Source organism: Geotrypetes seraphini, chromosome 1 (assembly GCF_902459505.1).
Source record: "Geotrypetes seraphini chromosome 1, aGeoSer1.1, whole genome shotgun sequence".
NCBI classification, from domain to species: Eukaryota; Metazoa; Chordata; class Amphibia; order Gymnophiona; family Dermophiidae; genus Geotrypetes; species Geotrypetes seraphini.
The window spans coordinates 339,685,603-339,705,187 of record NC_047084.1 but is presented as its reverse complement, the minus strand read 5'-3'; the positions used below and the strand labels follow the sequence as shown (position 1 = coordinate 339,705,187).

The 19,585-nt window shown below is 45.1% G+C and overlaps 1 protein-coding gene across 2 annotated transcripts in view; it reads right to left on the bottom strand.

The window, feature by feature from the left end:
- Positions 1-19,585, bottom strand: part of NUP54 (nucleoporin 54) — a 210,675-nt gene that overhangs the window by 136,097 nt on the left and 54,993 nt on the right. The window contains exon 3 of one of the 2 annotated variants that reach the window (XM_033960842.1): positions 10,074-10,160. The exons of the other annotated variant lie outside the window; for it this stretch is intronic. Within the exon in view, the coding sequence (XP_033816733.1) occupies positions 10,074-10,160 (87 nt within the window). The remainder of the gene's footprint in view (positions 1-10,073; positions 10,161-19,585) is intronic. 2 annotated transcript variants of the gene reach the window in all.

Here is a 19,585-nt window from a genome sequence, read left to right as displayed (position 1 = left end):
TAGTTCACCCGTTACCTTCTCCGGCATCACTTCCCTCTCCTCTCCAGAGAAGGAATCACTACTCTGCCCACTCACTAGACAGAGCGGTGCAGAGATCATCGGCGGCAACAGTGATGTCTGGAACTCCAAAGACTCGGGTTCTCCCTCACTCAGAGTCTGCGTGGAAGTCTGCCATCATTGGGAAAACTGAGGGTCGGCTCTTGTCCGTGATTCAAAAAAGTGCTGCAATGTCGGCTGTACTGGTGAGGAGGTGAGAGGTAAAGATTGCAACTCTCTCACTACTCCTTTTCTTTTAGTGGGGGCATACTTCAAGAAAAAACGCAAACAGCATCTCAGAGCAACATCATGAGGCAAAAATTTTAAAAGAAAAAAATTCAACGATCAAACCACAGCCGCTAGACGTCCGCCATCTTAGTTCCTCCTCTACTTAAGAGGTTTCAAGGTCTTATTGCTCCAAAAGAAACAAAAAGAAAAACAGTCATCAAGCAATAAATTTTCTCACCATAGTCCCTCAAAGTCCTCCCAAAGGAACTCCCCACTCGCTTGGTCTTTTTCACCTCCCTCTCCTGAGTGACATCACTTAGGGGGTGTGGCTAAGATCGTTTGGGCCAGCAGTGCAGCAAGAGCTTCCCTCCAAAGTTCTCCCGGGGGCAAGTACAGAGGTGTAATTAGAAGCAGGTAACAGTTCTCAGATAGCAATTCTCCCAAAGAAATCTGTCTAATTAGTTAATATGATTGGTATAAATTGAAGTATTAAGGCTGGTACTAGTCAGACTTGCTGTATATGGCAATTTGGTTTAGGATGGGCTTGGGAAGGCTTCAGGAATCCCAGCAATTTGGAACATGAGGACGGGGCTGGGCAGACTTTCATGATCTGAATCCCACAAAAGTGTGAGATGGTTTGAATAGGCTGAAGTGAGTTTTGACAGCAACTCCAGTAGTTGGAACCCAAGGACAGTATTAGGTGGACTTCTAAAGTCTATGGCCCAGAAATAAAAACAACAACAACAACAAAAGACACTAATCATGAAATTGTAATGCATATACGAAGGACCATGAGGGAGGTCAGAGAGGTTCTGGGGCTCCACTTAAAGATTTGTTCAATAAATCCCTGGAGATGGAAGACATTCTGTGGGATTCGAGAAGCCCTTTCAAATTTTCAAAACTGGTCCAATATGTATAATTAAAGGACAGGCTGGATGGACTGTTCAGATCTTTATCTGCTGTCATTTACTATGTTATATTAAACGTTTAGCTGTCCATGCTAGTCTATGACACTACCCTCAAGAACCAAATTTTGACACCAAAGGATCTGTTTGATTTTTGTGACAAAAGTGTCCTTTGCTATCAAATTTGTCTTTACCCCAAAGAAGAACACTGAATCGTTCAGACCTGCTCAGGATGAGAGGTTTAGCAAAGGTCATACAGTTACTGGGACAAGGGAAAATCATCTACTGATGTAACTAAAATATGCATTAGCAAAATTTCAAATGATACCATCTCGTTCATTGAAAGTGTTCTGGAACATGAATATCCAGCCTCCAACCTGGTCAGTATTTAAGCTTGTATCTATGACAATTCTTGGTGGATTGGCCACATATGTGAGATTTCAACTGAGGAATGTGATCTCATGATTAATGTTTTGCACCCCCAAGGTCCTACCAGGTCATTTTATTAGCCACCCTGTAGACACACATATTATTGCTACCCTTAATGCACTCACAACAACTTCATCAGGCAGGCAGGCAGTACATTTATTCTCAAGCCATTTTGTCAACCACTGATGGGATGTTCAAAAGCATTTGCAAGTCAGGAAAAACCCATTATGTGAATTTTTGTAAAATCTTAAGTTTAAGCAATTCTGTTATATTATGTTTTTTCTTGCTTGTGCTTAAATAAAACTTGACAACTCATGGCTGGTGCCTTGCCTGGTTATCAAGAGTGGTTCTTAGGTGATGGGGTTGTCAATTTTGCTGAACTGGCAGTAGCTCAGCCACCACTGACCAAGTCAAGATAATTAACGCACCAGTTTTGAAACAATTTAGATCACTAATTTATGAAAAATGTCTGAGCAAAGATGTTTCATAAGCTAAAAGCATGGTAATCACAACAAGCTTAGCTGCAAAATACTGTATCACATTTCTAGCTCATTTGCATATTATACAATAGGACACCAACGATGGCTCTGTATAACAGTGTATCTGAGCATGCAAATGATGCATGTCCTTTGAGACCTTAATTCTGACCAAAGCAAGGCCGGGTCCAAGATGAAACAGTGACTTTTGTAGCAAAAAAGATGCTCTTTCAAATGACAAAGAAAAAAAAATTAAAGAACTACACAATAGAGATATTTGCACCCCCAAAATGGTGAAAATATGTATAAAAAGTGATATCACATCTTTAGCTTTGCTTCCAGTCGGATGCAAAGTTTCCTAGTGCAAATCCTAGACGTATGTCTTGAGCCATGACTACTGGTCCAGTTATGGCCCGATTCAAAAATATAGGTCAGGAGCAATGAGGAGTCAAAGTAGGCCTTAAATTTCTTATTGTTAACATTTTTCACATAGTGTGCTGGGCCATAAAAAGGGGGACAAGTTCATGTTAGGTTCCAAACTTTACACAGGAACTCAGTAATGGGGTTGTAATAATCCAAAAAATGTCAGTCCTGACAGGTTTAATTGAGCTGCAGCACCTAGACAAAGTGGCTGTTTTGTGTTATGCAGAGCGTGGCACTCTGAAAGTGTCCTCCATTCAGCTGCCTGTAAGTCTCAAACCAATAGAAAACCAGAAGAAAAATTTTGCACAATTTAGTTTGAAACCTCAGTGAATGTCTACACAAATTTTATTCAATTTGGAGGAGGTCAAGTGTGGACAATTTTCAAAACTGGTTCATTTGAAATGAAATGACTTTTATGACTAAAATATGTCAGTCTTGAGAATTTACATCTGTTGTCTATATTTTGAACTGTGTACTTCATGCAGAGTCTGGCATCTTAGGTTTTCATTTGTGTATATTATTATTTTTAGTTTATGGTCCTGTATTTGCTTATCTGTGTTCTGCATGTGTGATCAAGGCCATGTATTCTGGAAGGAATGAATGTCAAGAAGTATTATTAGTGTTATGATCCCAATTAGGAAGATATTCGTCAGCTCTCCTTCAGCCCTTTTGGACCCAAAACGGCTCTCACTTAAAAATTAGTGTCTCTCAAACTGTGTGCTACTGCACAGTGGTGTGGCCCAAAAAGATCCCAGGTGTGCCATGAGAGATTCCAGAATTTTACTTTATTTTTAAAAATTTCCTTCATAAGTATACACTAGAATAGACAATATGTATGTCACATATGAAAGAGTCTGTCAAAGTTATGCTATGTACGCAAGGATACAACTGCCCAGACAAGCATCATTCCTTGACATGATTGGTCCTTGAAAACTAATGGCAAGTAATTTTATTTTTATGCAGTAGTTATCCTAATGAGCAACAAAGCAATCAAGGCTTGGTTACTCCTTGGATCTTATCCTTTGGATCTTATCTTTGTGAACTTGGATGTTTGCTTGTTGACTATCGAGATATGTTTTGAGTTCATTTGCATTCAAAAACAAGCACAACTATTGCATTGATTGGCAATTCTATTCTATCTACTTTAGTTTCACAGTTGTTACAATTATCCAAATATAGCTTAAAGAACAATCACTCTCAAATTTAATTTTTTGTTAGTTTTGCAATTGTATAAGGAAAAATTATGTTCTTACCTGTTAAATTTTCTTTCCTTTAGACCAGGGGTGTCCAATGTCGGTCCTCGAGGGCCGCAGTCCAGTCGGATTTTCAGGATTTCCCCAATGAATATACATGAGGTCTATTTGCATGAACTGCTTTTATTGTATGCTAATAGATCTCATGCATATTCATTGGGGAAATCCTGAAAACCCGACTGGATTGCGGCCCTCGAGGACCGACATTGGACACCCCTGCTTTAGACGCAGCAGATGAATCCAGAGACTAGTGGGATAGCAGACATCTACCAGCAGGTGGAGCTAGAGAAACTGATTAACAGGTGGTTCTATTGGCTGGCACGCCTCCTGTATCTTCAGTATTGCTCCTTGCCCATGCATCCAAAATCAATAATATGCTTATCATGTAAAAAACTTCTTTCCCATAACAAATTTGAAAGGTAATAATACAGAATACAACTACCAATAATAATAAAACTTCTGAAACTTGGAAAAGATAAACTGACAGTTAACATCCAGGAAGGGTGGGGCTCTGGATTCATCTGCTGCATCTAAAGGAAAGAAAATTAACAAGTAAGAACATAATTTTTCCTTCCTTAGCAACAGTAGCAGATGACTCCAGAGTCTAGTGGGATGTAGTAAAGCAATCCTCAATCTGGGTGGGAAGCAAATGCAGCCTCCGCAATGACCGAAGCACGAAAATAAGTCTCCGCACGCACTGCCACATCCAACTGGTAATGCTTAGAAAATGTATTCTTAGAAGACCAAGTAGCTGCACGACAAATCTCCTCCAAGGAAAGACCTCTAGATTTGGCCCAAGAAGTAGCCATTGCTCTGGTTGAATGGGCATGAAGCTCTTCTGGCCACTGCTTCCCTGCCATCAAGTAAGTGGAAACAATAGTCTCTTTGACCCAATGAACGATGGAAGCTTTGGACGCTGCCATATCTTTGTTGCGTCCTGCGAATAACACAAAGAGGTGGTCTGAACGACGAAAGTTAATTAGTAACCTGTAGATAATGTAGAAGAATTCTACACACATCCAGGAAACACAGTGAAGAGAATCGTTCCCCCCCAGTCCTCCTTCCGGAAAGAAGGAAGGAAGAGATACTGGTTAACATGAAAAGAAGATACCACCTTAGGAAGAAACGATGGTACCATCCAAACTGACACCCCTGAATTTGAAATGTGAAAAAAGGATCTCTGCAGGACAAAGCCTGAAACTCCAAAACCCGTCAGGTTAAAGCCATTGCCACTAGAAACACCACTTTCAACATGATATCCTTTAGAGTTGCTTTGGATAATGGTTCAAATGGGGCTTTCTGTAACCCCCCCAAGAACTATCTTAAGACTCCACTCTGGACAGGTCTTCTTAACAGGTGGCCAAATATGGTGTACACCTTTCAGGAATTGAACTACATCAGGCTGAGACGCCAGCATAGAATGAGATACTCAGCCTCTGTAACAAGCAATGGCTACCACTTGAACTTTAAGGAAATTATATGCCAACCCTCTGGCTACGCCGTCCTGCAGAAAAGAGAGATTATTAGACAGAGAAGCCTGGAAGGGCGAAATACCCTGAGCAAAACACCTAGAATCGAAAACCCTCCAGACTTTAGCATATGGCTCAGACATAGATCTCTTGCTCCAAATATCCCTTACGTCTCAGTTGCGATCCTTCAAGACCCAGGCTGTAAGACCAAAGTGGGATGGATTTTCCATGTTGATCAGACCCTGGGTAAGTAAATCCGGTGTCACCAGGAATCTCAACAATTCGCCCGTCGAAAGACCCATCAGATCTGCATACCATGGATGGCGTGGCCAATCCAGAGCTACCAGGATCACCCGACCAATCATCGGCCAAGGAGGAAACACATAAAGGAGACAACTTGGAGGCCATGGAATAGCCAACGCATCTACCCCTTCTGCTCCCGCTCCCTGTGCCTGCTGAAGAACTGAGGAAGCTTCGCATTTTGAGACAAGGCCATGAGATCTATCTCCGGAAGACCCCACCTCTGAACTATTAGGTCAAATGCCTGAGTGGAGAGTTCCCTTTCTCCAGGATCTAGAAGATTTCTGCTGAGGAAGTCTGCCTGAACATTAGCTTGTCCTGCAATGTGAGCCGCCAAGCAAAGCAGAAGATTAACTTCCACCCATTGAAGCAGAACCATTGCCTCGCTGGCCAACTGAGGACTTCGTGTACCTCCTTGCCTGTTGATATATGCCACCACTGTGACACTGTCCAAAAAGACCCTTGTCAGTCAGTCCTGAATCATGGGCTGAATTTCTTGAAGCACCTCCTCCTGAGATTAGACTCTCTGCGCTGAGGACTGAAGGCACTGAGTTCCCTATCCCAGCAGACTGCCATCCGTTGTAACTATGATCCCGTCCGGTGTTGCAAGTAGCATTCCTTTGAACAGATTGATCTCGCTGAGCCACTAATTCATGCTGAGCAATGCTTGAGGAGTCCACTGTAGACTACAATTGTAGTCCTGAGACACTGGGGACCACCGGGAGAGAAGTGACTGCTGCAATGGTCTCATATGAAAGCAAGCCCAAGGCACCACTTCCAGAGCCGCCACCATAGAGCCTAGAACCTGGACATAATTCCAAACCCTTGGTCTGGGTGACTGAACAAGAAGACGAACCTGAGACTGCAATTTGTCTCCCTGGTCTCTGGGTAGAAACACCTTCCCCAGCTTGGTGTCAAACAGCACTCCCAGATGTTCTAATGATTGGGATGGAGTAAGAGAGCTATTTGGAAAGTTGATGACCCAACCTAAAGATTGAAGAAGGGAGCTCACCCTTTGGGTTACTGACAAACTCTCCTGTCTGGACGACACCTGAATCAACTAGTCGTCCAAGTAAGGATGAACTTGAATCTCCTGTTTGCGAAGAAACGCCACCACTACTACCATCACTTTTGAAAAAGTCCATGGCACCCTGGCTAGACCAAATGGCATCACTCGAAACTGAAAGTGCTGGCCTAGGACGGCAAAGCGAAGATAACTCTGATGCAGTGGCCATATGGGAATATGCAGGAAAGCCTCTTTGAGATTGAGTGCCATAAGGAACTCCTCCAGTTGAACTGACGCAATGACCAATTGCACAGTTTCCAGACGAAAATGTCTTGACATTGAAAAATTGGTTGACCCGTTTGAGATACAACATCGGTCTGACTGAACCCCCCTTCTTGGGTACTATGAAGTAAATGGAATATCTTCCCTGGCCCCTTTGATCCAGAGGAACTGGAACTACAGCCCCGAGTTCTTGAATGATGGCTTGCACTGATTCTCTCTTGGCTGCCCCAGTGCACGGGGATACCAAGAATCTGTGACGGGAGAGGAAAATTCTAATTTGTAACCTTCTCGAATAATGTCCAAGCCCCATTGAATGAATGTTATCTTGGCCCACTCAGCCAAAAAAGAAGACAGCCGACCCCCTATGGTCACGACGGAGGGAGCCGACATCACATCATTGTGAATTACGTGAGGCTGAGGCACGGACTGGTTGAGCGGCTGGGTGTTTTGGACAAAAGGAATTCTTCGGAGGAAATCTAGGCCTAGAATTATATGATGAACCATAAGAGGGCGTAAAAGACAGCTTCCCTGGTCTATATCTCTTAATATCCCGGAAATGAGACCTAGCAGACAGCGCTTTCAAGTTGCCCTAGGCTTATCTTCTAGCAACCTCTGTGTTTTGGAATCATCAAAATCTTTTACTAACTTGTCTAAGTCCTCGCCAAACAACAAATGACCCTTAAAAGGGAGGCGCACTAGCCGAAGTTTAGAAGCCGCATCCGCCATCCAATTACGAAGCCACAATTATCTGCAAGAAACTACGGAAAGAGACATTTGTTTTGCAGCAGCGCAAATAATATCATACAAGGCATCCGCCAAATCTGCTTCTATATCTGTAAAGTCAGACGGAATAGACCCCTGCCTGCATCATCTAATCTGTCGTTCGTTGAGCCCACTGCAGACATGCCCGTGCAGCATATAAACTGCACACAGGTACTTGCAATGTCACTGATGCTACATGAAAGGAAAGTTTAAGCAAGGATTCAACCTTCCTATCTTGGATGTTTTTGAGCGCTACACCTCCCTCAACCGGCAAAGTTGTCTTTTTGGTAACTGTGGCTACTAAAGCATCTACTCTTGGGAGCTTAAACTTTTCCAGCTCCTCCTGTGCTAGAGGGTACAACTGTTGCATGGCCTTTGCCACCCGGAGACCTGCCTCTGGTGTATCCCACTGAGCCGAAATAAGTTCCTGCATGGCCTCCTGTAGCAGAAAAGTCTTAGGTGGTTTTCTGGTGCCCACCATAAGAGGGTTAGGTGCCCCAGTCACCTGCGGATCCACCTGAGATATATATTTAAACCTTGCAATGCTTTAGAAATTAAAGAGGATAATTCTTCCTTATGAAAAAGACGGAGCACTGTAGGATCATCCACCTCCCTACCAAGCACTTCCTCCAAATCCAAATCTGGCACTTCTCCCTCCTCCAGAGACTGCGGAAATGCAAGGGACAAGCTGGAGTCTGATGCAGGGTCCCCTGCATTCATGGGAGCTACTCTGCGACACTTAGCCATTTAAGACTCCACTGGAGGGGAATTAGCAGGGAGTAAAGGCAAGTTTAGATCCCTTTTATATGCAGGCTGAAAGTTCTGCAATAAATAGGCCTTATGCATCAACATTACAAACTCAGGAGTAAATGACACACAATTATCCCCTACTGGCACTGCCTGCACACTGTCATGTAATAAAACCAGCGCTGTAATGAGAGCCGTGGAAGTGCTGGCTGTCGCTGAAATTTCACCTACCTCTGACTCACACTGAAACAAAGCAGGCACTGCTGCGAGTGAAGAGGAACTGGGCCGCGCTTCAACTGCACGGGAAGAAACAGAATCGCCAGACTGGAAGTGCAATTCCTCCCCAACAGCATCTGTGCAACTGGCTGTACAGAGGCCCGATGGTGTTCGGTGCATCCCACAGTGCGAACACCTTTTCACTGCCTCTGCCGCCATACTGAAGAGAACGGGCGACGCCCACACAAACAGCTGATGAAAAACAAACTCGTGAAACTGAGAGAAACCGGCAAACGCAGCTGACAGAATAGCTAACCCGCAGAAACTGACAGAAATACTTAAACAAACTAAAAATCAAAATTGCTCTTACCAAAACTGACAAGAATTTGCCAAGACTGGTAGTTGTAGATTGAAGACTGTCAGCAAAGCTCAAGCCATCTACAACAAAGTTGCTCTCCCTTACTTTTTTTTTTTTTTTTTTTTTTAATGGGGAAAGAAGAAAAAATGAGAGAACTAATACCCTTCAAACCATTGGAGGAGAGGGTGAGGTAGGGACCTGGGGGGCCCAGGTGTAACCTCTAAAGCCGGCACTATTCAGCCGGACATCCCTGTCTCACTGAAGGAAATTTCCAACAGGAGAAAGTTAGAGCCAGAGCCAGTCAGAGCCAGAATCCAGGAGCTAGTTGAATAGCGACCAGCACCTGCTGGGAGATAGAGCATACTGAAGATGCAGGAGGCGTGCCAACCAATAGGACCACCTGTTAATCAGTTTCTCTATCTCCACCTGCTGGTAGATGTCTGCTATCCCACTAGTCTCTAGATTCATCTGCTGCTGTTGCTAAGGAATTTCAATTACAATATGCCGCAAAAAATATTTGCTCTGTTTAGTGTGCCGGAGCTAAAAAGGTTTGAGACTCACTGGTCTAGACGAAGCAGAATATCTTCTAGAAGAAGCAGGATAGACAGGTTTTTAAAATTTTAATCAGTCCTTGTTTTCTGTGCAAGGTCTAGTGCTGTGTAACACCCTACCTCTTGTTTTTGCGCCAATCTTCCACGATTTGGCAATTTAGGAAAGGGGTGAAAACTTTTTGAGCACTTTTTTGGTGCGAGCCCTGTGAAAGCTTGAGCAACAGTAGTTTTCTTCAGCTCTTTATGCTGCTTTTGTTTTGTTGTATTATAATTGTATGTATTTTTGTACCCCACTTAGATTTGTGGATAGGCAGGTTATAAATATTTTAAAATAAAAATAAACAAAATAAATTTCTCTTAAATATGAGAATACATCTAGTCATATAATAATGAAAACTGTTGGCCGTGCTAGTTTTTATGGTCAATACAGGCCAGTTGGCAGGTAGTATTCTGTTATGAGATGTTTCAGACACTCTCTTTAGAGTTGTTCATGTTGGTTCTGCGATGTCCGCAACCTGCAAATAGGAAGCAGAACCAAGAATCATATACAGTATACTTTCTGTATGGTAAAATACAGCTTGACCACTGGGTCATCCAAGCACAAGACTTTAAAAGAAATGAGAAATTTTTACCTGTGGTGACTGTATTGGTAGGAGCAGCAAAGTTAAAAGCAGAACCTGAGGCTGCAGTGGATGTTGTTCCAAATCCTCCAAAACCACCTGAGCAAATAAAATATATAATGGCATGAATGAAATGAACCTGAGTATCCATCCTATCTGTGAAAAAGCAAGGTTGCATATCTGTAAAGGCTGATCTCTGGAGGACAGCAGGATATCAATCCTGACAGCACCAAATTGGGCCTAGATTAGAGCATTTACTACAAAGACACCAGAGCTTTTCAGCTGAGCATGTGTGGAGTGTTCTGTGTTACAGCATTCACTCGGAGCTCTCTTAGCTATATGGAGAAGCAAACCAGTTGGGTAGGCAGAAACATGAGGGCAGATAAAGGCCAAATGCCCATCCACAGATCATACGTGCCTATGTTGGGAGAACAAGTATGCTGCTGCCCTCATAAACCATCTGTTACAGGAAAGCAACTGCTTTCTCTGAGGATAAGCAGCAGAGCTGCGCCACACTATGAATCCTCGTTACAAGTTATCCTAAACAAAAATGGAATATAAAATCAGAGCAATTCTAATGGAAAAACAACAAGTTTACAGCTAGGAACAGCCATTTCATATATTTTCTCTTCTTCACCCTAAAGGCAACTTGGAAATAATAAAAATGGCCTGGATAAGTGTGAGGGGAACTAAGCCCGAACCCTACAAACCATAGCAATTCAAAGTTTACTGGAATAAGAAGGAAACAAAACCAAAATGCTGGGTGAATATTCTAGAGGTAATTTTATAAAGCTTTTTATGCATGTAAGGTCTATTTTATACACGGCAAAGGGTGTTTCTAAAATTAAGTGCCCATATGTATAAAAAGAAACAAGCACAAGAAAAATGTGCTCCTACTTTTAGTGCACATATGAAGATTATGCACACACATTTATACCTTTTTCAGAGAAGACGGATAAAATGATGGGATAGCTGTGTTAGTCCACTTTTAAAGGTAATAAATAGAAATTAACAAAAAACAAAAGATGATACCTTTTTATTGGGCTAACAATACATGTTTGCCTAGTGTTTGAAGGTGTAATACCTTCTTCTTTAGGTCAGACATGAGCAAAAGATGTTAAATATCAGAATATAAAAGTCATCCAATGACCATCTCACAGAGAATGGTAGGGATGTGGTGAGGAACAGGGACAGATGGATGGGTGATCAGAGAGTGCCAAAGCAGTATAAATTAATGGTTTATAATGATACTAGTGTTTAAGCCCGTTAGATTAACGGGTGCTAGATGTCTCCTGCTTTTGAACCTGGGCAGGGGCAGAGGCAGAGCCGGGGTGGGAGGGAGTAACGGTGGGAGAGCAATTTCAAAGCTTCAGCAGCGGCGGCTCCTTGACCAATCCGCGCTTACAACGTCCCCACACTTGTGGTCTGGCTGGCTCCCCCACCAAAGCCCTTCGCAGCGGCAGCCCCTCCCGCATCCGTCCCCGCGTCCCAAGCCTCTCCGAAGGCCGGCTCCCACGAAAATGGTACCCCTCTGTCCAAAGCCGCGGCGGAAGCCTCCCTCAAGACACATTTCAAATCTGACATATTGTAATCACAAAACAGAAAATAAAATTATTTTTCTTACCTTTTGTTGTCTGGTCATTATTCATATCATGTAGGGGTCCCAGGCTATGGTTGGCTTTTGATAACTCGCTTGCCAGGGCCCCTTCTTTCTTCTTCCCTCCCTCCATCCCTGCAGCTGAAGACAGGCACCTCCCCCCAGTGGTCTGAGACAGGAGGGAGCAGTTAGGACAGGGTCTGAGGGCAAAGAGGGGCTCAACAGCACACAACCACCTTTCCTTCCCTCCCTCCATCAGGTGCTTCAGTGGTCTGAGACAGGAGGGAGCAGTTAGGAGAGGGTCTAAGGCTAAAGAGGGGCTCAACAGCGCCCAACCACCTTTCCTTCCCTCCCTCCATCAGGTGCAGTGAATCCACCAATGTTAAAAGGAGCCGCGTCGAAATCGGAGGCCTGCCACTGCCGTAGCACGTTCCCCTCTGCCTTGGTCCCGCCCCTTCTCTGACATATGGGACCGCGGCAGAGGGAATGTGTTACGGTGGCGGCAGGGCTCCAATTTCAAAGCAGCACCTTTTAACATAGGCGGAGCTGAACTGTACCTGATGGAGGAAGGGAAGGAACGGTGGGCCAAATTTTGGCAACGGCAGGAATTGTTTTGCGGGCCAAGCACCGTGAAACTTTGTTTCTTTAGGCAGCCCCGGTTGTTTACTTGGATTCAATGTGAGCCGGGTGAGGAAGGCCGCCGCAGCCTCGCGGCTAGGTAGGGGGACAACAATGGCGCTTATGCTCAAGCCCCCGCCGCAGCTCCTCTCTCGATCCTGGTGCGGTTCGAGAGGGGAGTCGTGGCGGTGGCTTGAACATAAGCGCGATTGTTGTCCCCCTACCTAGCTGCGAGGCTGCGGCGGGGTTTCCATGGCAACCCGATCGCGGATCTCAGTGTAGGGCCGGGTCTGGCGGCGCCATGTAGTGCGGAAGCGGGAGGCAGGACCTCAGCACAGCGCCGCCGGCCCCCAGGAGCTCGAGGCCGGCTGCGGACATGCCTGGCGTGGCATGGTGCAGGAGGAACAGTGATCGGTGGAGAACAGGTGATGACAGTGATAGGTGGCGCGAGGTGGAGAGTAGGTGATGACGTAAAACGTGCGCATGCGCACTCGTGTTTTCGCGACGGATCAGGGAACACGTTTTTTTTTTAGTGCGCATGCGCGGCCTAGCATTTTATTATATTAGATAGGAAACCTAGATCTTTGTTAAGTCCTGTGTGGTAGGTGTCAAAATATTTAATCATTTTAGGCTTTAAAGGTCTTACATTCCAGGATTATTTTAACATTTCCTTTTTGGTATTGTACCCATAAAGTTACCACCGTATTTTTCATTCCATAAGACACACTTTTTTTCCTCAAAAAAGTGGGTGGAAATAAGGGTGTGTCTTATGGAACGAATACCGCCCCTTCCCCCGGTACCTTTCTGCAATCCCAGCAGTCCAGCGCTGCATCGGCAGGCTGCCCTGCTGGACAGCCGTCCGAGTCCCAATCTGCCGCAGCAGCGAGAGGGAGGCGTGAGCCCCAAGCGTGCCTGTCTGGTCCCTTGCCACTGCCCGAATGGCTGGAGTCACCTCCCCTAAGTCTCGCGAAAACTGACAGCAGCCACCCAGGCAGCAGTGCAAGACCAGGCAGGCGCGCTCAGGGCTTGCATTTGCCTCTCGCTGCCACAGCAGATGGGAACTCAGGTGGCCATCTGGCGGGGGAGCCTGCCAATGCAGCGCTGGACCGCCAGGATTGCAGAAAGATACTGGGGGAGAGGCCCTGCCTGCCTGCAAAAAGGTTCCGGGGAGGGGGCCCTCCTGCCAGAATGAATCAGGATGCTTCCTGGGATTGCCAAAAGGTACGGTGGGGAGGGGCCTTGCCGGAGTTAAATTAATCAGGAGGCTTCCCGGGATTGCAGAAAGGTACGGGGAAAGGGGCCCTGCCTGCAGAAAGGTATTGGGGAAGAGGGCTCTCCTGCTGTAATTAAATTAATCAGGAGGCTTCCCGGGATTGCAAAAAGGTACCAGGGAGGGGGGCCCTTCTGCCAGAATTAAATTAATCAGGAGGCTTCATATCATAAATAGAAGTTGAGGCTGGCTAGTTTTTCAACTCCTGGTACATAACATTTTCTTTGGAGGTGTCACATGGCTGATGAGATCATCACTTGTTTAAATTTACAACAAATGGAGAGCTGAGGCAAGAGGCTTTGTGCTGGACATGTAAATTGCTTTAAAAAAAAAAAAAAAAAGGAACTAAAAATGTAAAGGTATCAGAGATGAAGATTGGCTTATGTTCCGTCACAGTTCGTTCTTAACACTAGCAGTCATTTATTATCAATTCTGTCTTTTCTGCACGCATTTCTATTGACAAGGCATGCGTACTTATCACCTTTTAAAACATATATTTGTCCTCATGCTTTTAATTTCTTAATATTATAGTCTATGGTCAAATTGTTGTCTTATTCTTAATATTTGTTATCTTTTCATTTTTATTATTATTACAACTGTTTATATTATTGTATTTTTAATATTGTGTTTTATGTTATATCTGTACTTAATAGGACCCCTGATGAAGGTTGTCCGAAACATGGATCGTGTTGGGTCCCCCGTTTGGTAAAAAGGTTTTAATATATAGTTTGCTTGTCACAATAAAATTTGCCTACATTGTTGTGCATATCTGCAGTTTTGGTTTGTTTGTTCAAGGTATCAGAGATGTGCATTTTCCAAAGCTGAGCAGCTTAATACTAGTGCAGGCTTGCAACTATGAGAATAAAAATGAAAAATTGTATTCAAATGAATAAAATCTTTGTGATCTAGATGTGAATATAAGAAAACCCAAGGGAGGTCACATGAAGATAAGAATGAATTCTACAATGAAGAAAAATGTGACCATTAGGCTCTATAGAAAACAAACAAACAAGGAGGGGCCCTGTAAAAATGCCATGACACAGGATATCCTGCATATTCTCAGCTGAGTATGCTAGAAAGGGCTGGTAGCTCTGCAGCAAATTCTCTGATCTGTGCTCCTTCCAATGTCATCATCAATATGTCAGGGCTGCTATCCTACTTGTCTTTAGTATATACTAGTGCTGCCCAATTCACGATTTGAATCAATTTGAATCAATTTGTTTTAAAAAAAAAAAAAATGGACTCACCATTTCTGGCCTATACTTGGGCTTTCTCTCTGCTGAAGTCCTTCCTTCTGATGCAACTTCCTGTTTCACGAAACATCAGAAGGAAGGACTCTGACAGAGGGAAAGCCCAAGAGCAGGCCTGTGAGGATCAGTGGTGAGGACTGAGAAGGCAGTGGGGTAGGGTGCTGTGCTGCTTCCTCTGAGGGGGGGGGAACGACGACTCAACACTGCAGCTGTTGGACCCAAGTGGGGGGGGGGGAGTTGCTGCTTTCCATCTTTGCTGCCAATGGACCCTGGGGGGAGGAAGCTGGAAGCTGAAGGGAAGTGAGAAAGGATACTGGACCCGCAAAAGGGGGGGAGGTGCGGTTTTACTGGTTGAGGCTCAAGCTGGTGGAAAGGGAAGAGAAAGAGGGTGCTAGCCACATGGGGTGGAGGGCCGGGTTGGAAGGAAGGGACAGAGATATAGGACTGGGGGCTGGAGGGGATGGGAGAGAAGGTGCTGGACCTGCAGTGAGGAGGAAAGAGAAGGTAAGAAAAGATACAGAAATGGATGATGGATGGTGAGCATGGAGAAAGAAGACAATGTCAAATGGGCAGGAGACTTTGGCGAGCAAGTTAACAGAAGACAAACAGAAACTAGAGCCTGGAACCAATGTGATTTGAATAATAAAATGACCAGACAACACAAGGTAGAAAAAATAATTTTATTTTGTATTTTGTGATTACAATATCAGATTTAAATTGTGCATCCTATCAGAGCTGGTGTTAAGACAGCGAGCCTGAGCTAAGGCCTAACTAACAGTGTTTACTTTGTTTACACTTGACAACATCGAAGTGAGGTTGGAGAAGACAAAGGGGTGGTAGTGGAGGGGGGGTGCAAAATAAACCTGCCAGCTAATTTTAAAGCTATGTCAGAGAAAGCAAATCATATCAAATCGAAAAATTGATTCAATTGGCAAAATCAAATCAAAAAAAGTTTTTCCTGAATCAGACAACTCTAGTATATACTGCAACTCTCAACAAGAGTGCTTTGTAGAGACTGATTTTTTTTTTCAGGACAAATGGTAAAATTATGTCCTTACCTGTTAATTTTCTTTCCTTTAGTAACAGCAGATGAATCCATAGACTAGTGGGTTTACATCCATCAATCAGCAGGTGGAGATAGAGAGCCCTTGATTTATCCTTGGGTATATCTTGGATGCACAGCCTCCTGGCCAACGCAGTTGAATTAAAACACAAAGTAAAGCACATAAAAGGCATGAGATATATGAAACATAAGACACATATGCAACTTCATTCCCTCACATGGGCTACCAGCACCACTGATGCTTCAAATTCGAGAATGCCATTTCAGCTGAAAGCATGCTGAAACCGTGCCTGAGAGTGACAAACCCCGCAACAGGGTGGGGCTCTGGATTCATCTGCTGTGACTAAAGGAAAGAAAATTAACAGGTAAGGACATAATTTTACCTTCCTTGTCATCAACAGTAGATGAATCCAGAGACTAGTGGGATGTACCAAAGCAGACCTAACATAGGGAGGGAAATAAAGAAGCGAACAGGAAATCCCTCACCCCCAAATCCTGCCCTGCAGCATGCATCCAAGGAGATACTACACTCCAGAGAGTATGTCACCCACGATCATACAGAGGCTACCTTCCCTAGCATATGTGAGCAGGAGTCATCCTCGCCTGCCCTGAGAGCACCATGTTGCGGAAACCACAGCTACATCGCCCCTCCAAAACCCATAGAGATCCCACAGGAGGCAAACTGTTGACCAAAGTCAAGAAGAATGCCAGAGGAGAGGCAAGACACCAAAACTGTACCTGGGCCCCAAAGTGACCCGTGCCTTTCCCCGAGCCCCCAAATAGATACAGCAACAACCTCAGACACTGAGACATCTGATCCAACTTTTAGCCCATTCCTCCACAAGAATAACCTAGGAGTGGAAAGAAAAAAAACCTCTGAGCCAGAAAGAGCTGTAGCTAGCCCGCAACTAGCCTAGCCCCAGTTAACTGTCAGGCGGCCAGGATTACACAAGGTACACTAGGACGCCAGCGAAATGGCGCCCCAGCCAAGGCCAACCACCTGGGGCCTGCTGAATAGCGAGGGCAAAGGAAGCACTGCCGGAGGCAGTGTCCCTCCTCCTAGAGGAGAAAGACTGACAGTGGCAGCACCAGCAACTGCAGCTCCTCCTCCCCCTTTTGTAGCAGGAGGGAAGGGCCTTGGATGACCGCTCTCGGGGCCCGCCACACGTGACTACGGCTGAAGCAGCTTCGGCTGTCCTATGCAACAAAGGAGTAACAAACTCCTCCCAGCGGCACCACTCCGAAGAGAATGGCAACCTGTGTAGCCTCGCACCCACCGAACGAGTGAGCTTATGGAACTTAGGTATCCGGGTTCTTCGGAAGGGGGGGAGGGACCCAGGAGCTCAGGTGTTGCCCCCCCCTAAAAAAAATGGCACTATACAGCCCCCATCCTGTAGCTCAACTAAGGCCCAAGGCCACAGGAACAGCTCTCCACTGAGGCCCAAGGCCACAGGAACAGCTCTCTACTGAGGCCCAAGGCCACAGGAACAGCTCTCTACTGAGGCCCAAGGCCACAGGAACAGCTCTCTATTGAGGCCCAAGGTCACAGGAACAGCTCTCTACTAGAGGTCTACAAGGGAACGGGGATCACGAGGTCCCCCCCTGACCCATGGGACTCCCACGGGGACTCCCCTCTAGCCCACAGGACTCCCACAGGGATGGAAGGCTTTGGAAACAAGGTTCAACTTACTGAGGTCTACCTAAATTTTGACGCAGCTGAGAGACCAGTCCAGCGCCATGGTGGAAACAGCCATGCTGAGCAGTGAGCTCAGCACGCACACAGCTGAAAGCCTTGCTGATTGGTCCTGCGGTGCAGCGGAAACAGCAAGCAAGGCTCTCAGCTTTTTACGTGCTGAGAGCCTTGCTTTCTGATTGGTCAGCAAGGCTAGAGTGGGAAGACACTTATTTAGTGATCCGCCCAGCACCCCGAAGGCCCTGATACTAGAAGAGAGTGACCTGAGGAGGCAGGAGGCAAGGAACCGAGCAATTTTTTTTTCAGACCCAAGCTGAGGACGGAGCAGCAGTGAGCACAGCAGGCAAAGGAGGTGCTTCAGAGAAGCAGAAGGATTCAGAAGCCAGCAGTCAGGTAATTAACTTAAACATAAAAGAAACTGTGGAATTGATGATCATAAGAACATAAGAATTGCCGCTGCTGGGTCAGACCAGTGGTCCATCATGCCAAGCAGTCTGCTCACACGGTGGCCCTCTGTTCAAAGACTAGTGCCCTAACTGAGACTAGCCCTACCAGCGCACGTCCTTGTTCAGCAGGAACTTGTCTAACTTTGTCTTGAATCCCTGGAGAGTGTTTTCCCCTATGACAGACTCCGGAAGAGCATTTCAGTTTTCCACCACTCTCTGCTTTTTATGGGGACGGGTGGGGATGGAGGGGATTCCTGGTGGGTATGAAAAGGATTCTGGCGGAGACAGGCAGGATTTCTGTTCCCGCGCAACTCTCTACTGAGGCCCAAGGCCACCGGAACAGCTCTCTACTGAGGCCCAAGGCTACCGGAACAGCTCTCTACTGAGGCCTAAGCTATGGGAACATTTCTCTACTTAGGCCTAAGCCATCGGAACATTTCTCCTCTGAGGCTCGAAATCCACCGTAGAATCCAGGAGCTGTGCCATGTAGTCCAGAAGATACCACATCCAGCAGGGTAAGAGACCTGGGTGGGCCCAGGTGTTACCCTGAAGAGGGCGAGGTAGGGATGCTGGGAGGGCCCAGGTGTACCTCCAAAGCTGGCACCGTTTAGCCAGAACACTCCTCCTTCCAAACATCCAGGCCTGGAACCGAAATCCACAAGCACAAGCCAGGAGATGTGAGGGACACATCCATGCATCTGCTAGAGATAGAGTATACTGGTTGGCCAAGAGGCTGTGCATCCAAGATATACCCGAGGATAAATCAAGTTCTTTTTATCTCCACCTGCTGGTTGATGGATGTAATCTCAGTAGTCTCTGGATTCATTTGCTGTTTAAGCACGACTCCTAATAAAATAACAGCCTGTTTTACAAAGCCGCACGGCAACAGCCCTGAAGCCCTTTAAATCTCTATGGGTTTTGGGGCAGGTACCACGCAGCAGCCGCTAGTGTGGCTTTGTAAAACAGGCCCTAAGCTGTTTAAGCATCACTCCTAATAAAACAGTTGGTATTTTAATAGCAGCTTCTGACGATACATTTGCACTACTGGTTTGTCAAATTTCTTGTGCTTTAATGTGTAGAATCAAAGATGGAATTAAATAATGTAACTGGACAATAAGAAAAATAATTATGTTACAAATAAGTAGTAAGATGCTGGAGTTTGTTTAGCTTCACTGGTCTAGTATATAGAAATCATGCTGCTGGCAAGAATTATAGATGTAAGACAGATAGTCAAGTACTTCATTTTTAGAATACTAATTCATAAAATAGTTAACTTATCCAGTTAACTTACCATTAAATAGCATACTGGGCATGGCAGCACGGAAGTCTAAAGTACAATCTTACAGAGGCAATATAAGAATCAATCAACAGTCAATAGAGAAACTGCAGACAGGCACGAAACATCATAATGCTTTATCACAAGAGTTATGACAACCAATGAATAAACACATCTAGCAGAAATAATGAAAAAGGGCATCATGAATGTTGCATGCAAAAAGTTCATTATTATCATGCTAAACATGTTTTATTACTACGGTATTATTCCTGCATGAGAGGTTGTATACAGGTCTAATTTAAAGAACAGAG